Source organism: Boleophthalmus pectinirostris, unplaced genomic scaffold (genome assembly GCF_026225935.1).
Source record: "Boleophthalmus pectinirostris isolate CB_2022bp ecotype Guang Dong unplaced genomic scaffold, ASM2622593v1 HiC_scaffold_6, whole genome shotgun sequence".
Classification (NCBI taxonomy): domain Eukaryota; kingdom Metazoa; phylum Chordata; class Actinopteri; order Gobiiformes; family Gobiidae; genus Boleophthalmus; species Boleophthalmus pectinirostris.
Genome location: NW_026571447.1, coordinates 6243949 through 6252598, shown reverse-complemented (window position 1 = coordinate 6252598; position 8650 = coordinate 6243949). Strand labels below are relative to the sequence as shown.

General features: G+C 31.5%; 1 protein-coding gene across 1 annotated transcript in view; it reads left to right on the top strand.

The window, feature by feature from the left end:
* Nucleotides 1-256: 256 nt before the first annotated feature.
* Nucleotides 257-8650, top strand: part of etv1 (ETS variant transcription factor 1) — a 58409-nt gene continuing 50015 nt past the window's right edge. The window contains exon 1 of the mRNA XM_055164031.1: nt 257-332. Within this exon, the coding sequence (XP_055020006.1) occupies nt 272-332 (61 nt within the window). The 5' untranslated portion in view covers nt 257-271. The remainder of the gene's footprint in view (nt 333-8650) is intronic.

Here is an 8650-nt window from a genome sequence, read left to right as displayed (position 1 = left end):
GCTATCACTCGCCGCTCCTCCCTCCGCTCGCACACCTTCACTCTCCTCCAGCTGTACCGGCAGTCTGCGCTCTCCCACCCGTCCGGAGCGCTCTCAAAACCAAAAAAAAACACCCCCCCTCTAAAAACGGAAAAGAAAAGAGAGAAAAAAAAAAAGAAAGAATGGATTTATGATTTTCTTTTCCGTAAACTTTTAAGAGAGAAGACTTCCCGAAGCGCCCCGTAAGTTCGCGAAGTTGGCGGTCCATGGCCAGGCGTTCAGGAGGGACGTGATGCTGCAGGATTTAAGCGCCGGCGTTCTCTTTCCCCAATGTCTCCAGCATCGAGGTTTCGGTCAGTCAAGTTTAACATTTCTTTTTTTTTTTTTTTTTTTTTTACTCTGGAAGTGTTAATATGTGTCATGGGTTTAACTCAGGTTTCGGGGTTATTTTAGCGTTAAAAGGCCCTCGATGTTGTGTCTCGTGTGTGTGTTTTTGTGTGTTTAGAGATCAGAAGCAGAATTTTAGGTTAAATATTTTCATTTGCTTTGAGGTAAATTTAAAAAACACAATAGAACTTTGTTGTTAAAAACGTTTCAGTGTTAGTTTCACTTGTTGTGCTTAATTTTTGTAGAGAAAGTGTTATATCAAATTTAAGTTGCTTTGAAGTAAATTTAAAAATAGAATTCTGATCTTGTCTGTGCTTTTAGACAAAAGAAATTCTTAGTTAAAAAGCCTTACATTTTGCAAATTTTAGTTGAACTTTTAAGTATAATAGTGTAGAAAAAGCTTTCCAAGTACAATATATTTTAATTTGTTTTGAAGTAAATTTAAAAACTGAATTCTGCTCTTCTTTGTACTTTTACAAAATAGGAATTTGTAGTTAAAAATCCTTCAATTCTGTAGTGGTACTGTGACTTTTTGTGTATAATTTTGTAGAAAAAGCTTTGCAAATACTGACAATTTTGGTTATATATTTCCATTTGCTTTGAAGTAAATTTAAAAACAAAATTCTGATCTTCTTGTTACTTTTAAACAATAGAGATTTGTCTTGAAAAAGCTTTAAAATGTGTAGTTTAATTTCACTTTTTGTGTATGATTTTGTAGAACAAAAGGTTTTAGGGTACTATATCGAAAATATTGATTATATATTTTCATTTGCATTGAAGTAAATTTAAAAACACAATTCTAATCTTCTTTGTACTTTCAGACAATAGACATTTGTCATGAAAAAGCTTTAAATTTTGCAGTTTTAGTTTCACTTTTTGGGTATAATTGTGTACAAAAAGCTTTACAATCAGACTGCCAATCAGATTTTTTTGTTTAGTTTATATTTCATTTTCATTTGAGGTAAATTCAAAGACAAAATGTTGACCTTGCGTGAAGTTTTAAGACCAAAGTAACACAATATTTGCACAATATAAATGCAACGTGAAAAACCCTTTAATTTTGTAGTAATAGCTTCACTTTTTGAATATTATTTTGTAGAGAAAGCTTTGCAACTGACATAAAAATTTTAGGTTATATATTTTCATTTGCTTTGAAGTCAATTTAAAAACAAAATTCTGATCTTGTGTGTCGATTTAAGACCAAAGCGTTATGAAAACATTTAAAATTTTATGGCATTAGTGTCATTTTTTTTTGTCTATAACTTTATTTTAAAATTAATAAACCTTCGGACGAACCATGTCAGAATTTTAATTTCCTTTGAATGAAATTTAACATAAATCTGATCTTGTGTGTGATTCTAAGAATAAAGTCTGGAGGACACTACGCATTTGCACAATGTAAATGCGCTGGTGAACCTCGGATCATTACACTGACGATTTTATGTATAATTTAGAAGAAAAATCTTTGCGAGGTTATAGATTCAAATTTACTTTCAAATGTACTTTGGATTTAAAAACAGAATTCTCTTGCGTGATTTGAGGACAAAACACACAACGCAATTTGGTTAAAGCTGCAAATGAAAGTGCACAAACGTTATTTCTGATCTCAACATGCGTCCAACTGAGAAACACAGTGTTGAAAAGTCAGAATTTTATTTGATTTTCGCTTCATGAAACAAAAATAATTACATGTTTTATAAAATTTTACAAGCTCTCATCTCTTTATGTTAAAACGTTTCTTTATTTTCACTTTTATTTTCCATTCCAAACTCTCTCCACACTTAAATATTTTCTTTTGTCTTCAGTTTCAGGTTAAAGATATTGTGTTAATGCAAATTTATAGAAAATTCCAGTTTCAAATATCAAATTTAACCAAATCTGCCTTCAAATTTAAACACGATTCATTTTTAAGCGATGAAATTTCACAGTTTACTCATTTCCAATTGTCATCCACGCGTCGAGCATCACCTCTCCTCTGTCCCCCCCTTCCCTCTCCATCTTCTCCGTCTTAAATCTTCTAAAACCTTCTCAAAACGATTCTATTAAAGCTATATTTTTAGTTCTGAACATCTCGAATCCGATCCGTTCGCGCGCGCACACGGTCGGACAAAGACGGGAGAAGGACTTTAAGGGCGTTTAATATTTCAGGAGGAGACGTGAAGCGGCGAGACGAGGTATGACTGTTAGAAATGACACTTTAACTTCAATACTATGCCGATTTAATGAGCCACTTCCTGTCTATTACCATATAAGGAATACCTCTTCATTTTCGAGATTTATGGCTACAGGTAATTGGAACGAGAGCTGGAATTATGAGGCTGGGTTTCCGGCGTATGTCCTACTTATGGACTCCTCAAAAAGTACCTGTTGGAATATTTTTAGATTTTAGGTTTTTTCAGCTGTACTTCTTAAATGTACGCAAATATTGTATTGTATTTGTTTACGTATAACCTAATATCATAACATAACTGTTCATATTTTCATTAGATTTTTTGTAAAGACTTATGAACTACTTACAGAACAGGTGTTTTAGATCAGAAATGTTCAAATCAACCATGTTTTTGATTTGATTTTTTCGCTTGACGAAAATGTGCGAAAATGAACTTCTCAAATACCTGTTGGAATATTTTTAGGTTTCACTTTTTTTTTTTTCTTTTTTTTTTTAGTATCATAACATAACTGTTCAGATTTTCATTAGATTTTTTGTAACAACTGTCTCTTTACTAAGAATTACTCAAATATTTTAAAATTTTTAGATCAGAAAGTTTCAAATCAACCATTTTTTCAGTGTAATTTTCAATTCAGTTTGATTTTGTATCACTCAATATCATTATCATCACTTGGCGAAAATGTTATGAACTTCTCAAATACATGTTGGAATATTTTTAGATTTCAGGTTTTTTTTTTCCTTTCTTTTTTTCCAGCTGTAATTCTAAAATGTACGTACAAATTTCATTGTATGTTTACGTGTAACCTAGTATCATAACATAACAGTTTAAATTTTCATTAGATTTTTTGTAATGACTGTCTCTTCACTAAGAACTACTCAAATATTTTTAAAATTTTTAGATCAGAAATGTTCAGATCAACCATATTTCCAGCATAATTTTCAATTCAGTTTGATTTTGTATCTCCCAATATCATTACAATCACTTGACGAAAATGTTATGAACTTCTCAAATACATGTCTCCAAACACGTTTTTTCAGTTCATTTTTTTAATTCAATGTGTATTCATACCACTCAATGCAAAAACTTCAAACTTCACAAACTGAACTTTTCGAATATTATGTTGGAATATTTTTAGATACATTTTTGTTTCACTTCATATTTCCATACACACATACATTTTCGATAACAATTTTGAAATTTACTTTTGTATTGCTCAAAATCACAACAGTTGACTTGACAAAAACATAATCAGTAATAATTCAAATGACTGATTATGATTATGATAATAATTCAAACTGAAACCTCTCAGATATTGAAATTTGAACATTTTTGCCTTTGATTTAGTGATGTTGCAGACCAGCACCTGCCCTCTCCTCCCATGTGTACTTTCTATAGTTGTTTTTTTTTTTTTTTTTTTTTTTTTTGTTGTAGTTTTTGTGTGTGTGTTTTTTGTGAATGATGGCTCCTCTCCAGATCTGAGTCTCTGCAGGACTTGGTGGTGCAGCTTGGCTTTAGAACAAACCTGGTTCCGGTGACTCATCCATCCTATACTCTTCCGCTAAGACACTATTTTAGTCCTTTATCACGCGCTGCTTTTTGTGTCAGACTGTTTTTTTTATTTATTTATTTTTTTTATTGTTTGTTTGTTTAATCCAAAAAAAGTACTAAATTGATGTAACGAGATTTAATTCGGTTGTAAAATATGCATGTTTTATTCAAATGTATTCAAATGTACTCGGGGGTTTATTTACATTTCTTTCCTACCGATTTCAAATTTCAAACAGAAAATTTGCTGTAAATGAGATGTTAAACAGACTCTGGACTTTTGTTATCAATTCCAATTAGACAAGAGAGCTATTTTGCGATGAAAACACAAAAGTTTAATTCAATTTTTTAAAACTAAAAATGAAAATTTTTGTCGTTTTTGTCATACTTTTTAAACACAGACCGGGCCTTAACATTATATTCTGGTCAGAAAGTAAAAGCTGAAAAAATATATCTGTTTAAATGTTTTGAAATACTGTACAAATGTCAAATTTTGTCATTTTAAATCATGTGAAATTGCTCACAAAATGTCAATATTCAATTTAATAGGTATTATAGTATTTTATAGATGTTCGAAACTTGATATTTTTTATCTTAATTTACAAAAAAACATTGCTAATCCTGTACTTTAAATCTATACAGACATGTTCTGAAGTGTCTCTTTGCGTCAGATGCCCTCCCAGCGTCTCCACCACCTTCTTTATTAAAGCTACACTGATACAAAAATACTCCGAAATCTGGATAATTTGATTACTTTGCAATACAGGGTTTAGTCAAATTTGAATACTACTTACTACTACTACTACTACTACTACTACTACTACTGAAAATATTTGCTAGTGTTGTCAAGATACTAAAATACTCCAAAAAAAAAAAAAAAACCTCGCTGTTCAATACTAATTACTGTAAAAACAAATTTCAGTTAATTGAATATTACAATGTATTCTATATTAGTCCCATTCAAAACCTCACTAGGAAAAAGTCAAATTTTGTTCTATGTTTGTAAGCATCAATATATTTCTTATTCATTCTCTATATTTCTTACTTTGAGCATAAAAATTACAATTCAGGACAAAAAAAATCTGAAATGATAATGTATTACATAAAAAAACATATGTATAAAAATTCATAAACCTCATTTGAGCTCTTGTTTACGCTGCCTCCACCTGTTTACCATTGTTGGAAAATATTACCTCTTTCTCTCTCTCTCTACGATCTGTTAATTATTTACTCTTTTTAATTCACACCTCGGGCGAGAAAACATGATATGAAAAGTGTCACAAATGGAAAATCCGTCTTTTTTTCCCCCTTTTTCGACGACCCCGCGCATGTCTGAACTCGTCCCCGCGATAATGACAGCCCCCTCTGTATTCAGGGTATAAATAGACCTGCTAATGACATTTTAAACTCCCCTCTAAAACGCACATCAAATGAAAATATCTAATCGGCGAAGGCTTCATTATTTGGGCATTAGCGGGTACGGTGGGGCGGGGGGGGTATGGAGGGGGGAGTGAGCAGGTGAGGAGCCCCGTTTCGAAGCCTGCGCCGTGGGTACAGGTGGGTCCAGCCGCGGGGAGGAAGCCAATTAAACACAGAGAACAATGGGAGTGTGGCGGGGGAGAGGAACAGTGTGGATTTGTCGCGATAACCGCTTGATTTTAAGTCGATTTTTAACTAAAAACGCAAATTTGTATCATTTTTGGCGTCTTTTTCTATATCTCGTATACGTCTCGAAATGGTTTTAAAAACAGACCTAACCTTAATATTAGTTGGTCAAGCTTACACTAACTTATGGACCCAAGATTATATTTGATTTTTAAAACTAAAAACGCAAATTGTTTCATTTTTGTCGTCTTTTGTATGTCTTGTATATGTCTCGAAATGGTTTTAAACACAGACCAAACCTTCATATTATTTAACCAAACTTGCAATAACTTAATGACGCAAGATTTTTATTTGATCTTTAAAACTAAAAATGCAAATTTATATCATTTTTGTTGTCTTTTTCTATGTCTTGTATATGTCTCGAAATTGTTTTAAAAACAGACCTAAATTTAATATCATTTGGCCAAACTTACACTAACTTAAGGATGAAGGATTTTGATTTGATTTTTAAAACTAAAAACACAAATTTGTATAATTTTTGCCATCTTTTTCTATGTCTTGTATACATCTCGAAATGGTGTTAAACACAGACCAAACCTTAATAGTACTTGGCTAAACTTATAGGAACTTAAGCATGCAAGATTTTTTATTTAATTTTTTACCCTTAAAACGCAAATTTGTATCGTTTTTGCCGTCTTTTTCTATGTCTTGTATACGTCTCTAAATGGTTTTAAATACACACCAACCCTTAATATCATTTGGTAAAACTTACAGTAACTTAAAGATGCAAGGTTTTTATTTGATTTTTAAAACTAAAAACACAAATTTGTAGCATTTTTGGTGTCTTTTTCTATGTCTTGTATACGACTCGAAATGGTTTTAAACACAGACCTAACCTTAACATCATTTGGCCAAACTTACACTAACTTAAGGACGCAAGATTTTTATTTGATTCTTAAAACTAAAAACGCAAATTTGTTTCATTTTTGTTGTCTTTTTCTATGTCTTGTATACATCTCTAAATGGTTTAAAACACAGACCTAACATTAATATTAGTTGGCTAAACTTACAGGAACTCAAGGACGCAAGAATTTTTTTAGATTTTTAAAACTAAAAACGCAAATTTGTATCATTTTTGCCATACTTTATATATATATCTCTTAATGATTTTAAACACAGACCATTGTATTTTGACCAGACTTGCAGTAACTCTGGATTTTGTGTATTTGTCACTATATCTGTGTGATTTGTATTAGATTTTTTTAAACTAAAAACGCAAATTTGTATCATTTTTGGCGTCTTTTTCTGTGTCTTGTATACATTCCTAAATGGTTTTAAACACAGACCTAACCTTAATATCATTTGGCCAAACTTGTAGAAACTTAAGCACACAAGATTTGTCACTGTATCTGCCTGATTTTTATTAGATTTTTTAAACTAAAAACACAAACTTGCATAATTTTTGGCGTACGTTTTATATACATCTCACAATCAACGCTTAACATTATATTTTGGCCAAAGTTGCAGTAACTCAAGAATGCAAGATTTTTCATTAGACCTGCAAGATTTTTATTAGAATTTTTAACCTAAAGACACTAATTTGTATCATTTTTGTCATACTTTTTGTATAAATCTCCTAATGGTTTTATACATAGTCCAACACGTAACATTATATTTTGGCCAAACTTGCAGTAACTTAAGAAAGCAAAATTTGTCACTATATCTCTGTGATTTTTACTAGAATTTTTAAATCTAAAAACACAAAATTGTGTAATTTTTATTGTATATTTCTATGTCTTGTATACATCTCTTAATGGTTTTAAAAACAAATGAACCCTTAATATAATTTGGCCAAACTTGCAATAACTTCAGAAAACAAGATTTGCCACTGTATCTGCCAGATTTTTGTTTGATTTTTTTTTAAACTAAAAACAAATTCTTATAATTTTTGTCATACTTTTTGTATACATCCTTAATGTTTTTAAACATAGATAATCCCATAACATTATTTTGCCAAACTTGCAGTAAGGCAAATTTGTCACTATATCTGCATGATTTTTGCTTGATTTTCTAAACTAAAAACACAAATTTGTATAGTTTTTCTCATATTCTTTTTGTCCTGTATACATCTCTTTATGGTTTTAAACAGCCAAACTTGCAATAATTTAATAATGCAATTGCAAGTTTTGTCATTATATCTGTATGAGCTTTATTTGATTTTTTTAAACTAACAAATGCAAATGTGTTTAATTTTTGTTGTACTTTTTGTATACATCTCTTTACCTCTTATCTTATCAAATCATAACATTACTGGGCCAAACTCACAGTAACTTGAGAATGTTAAATTGGTCAGTGTATGTGTTTTATGAATGAATCACAGTGAACAGTGGGAGTGTGGAGGGGACACTGTGGATAGTGTAGATAATGATCGCCATTGTAGTAATTACATCTACTCAGGAACTATTTTTTAGACCAGATGCCCTTCCTGTCTCATCAAGCCATTACAGCAACTAATAACTAATGTTTTGCCCGGCGACACAACAGCACGAATTAAGGCTGGTTTCGAACCGTAAACCGACTGTAAATATAAATGAATATAACTAACCATAGCGTTCCAAATAGGAAGTGAGCATGGGCACACTTCTGGCTCCATAGACTCTGGCTCCAATTGACTTTACATTGAAAAATGATGAGCCCTCTCTCTGTAACAGCTGCTGTGAGCCTCGATATTTTGGTCTTAAAAAAGCACAAAGCATCAGGTCCAGCTCCAAACTAGACTGGTCCAGAGTTTCCAGGCCCACGCACTGCTAAAAAATGATATTCAGGAACTAGGATGTCAAGTAAAAAAAATATAGTAGTGGTGTAGACATGCACTAAAATGGTTAAACTGGGTAAACTGGGCAAGATTTTTAATTTATTTATTTATTGTGGAATATATTTTAAATGAGATGAAAAGAGGTCAT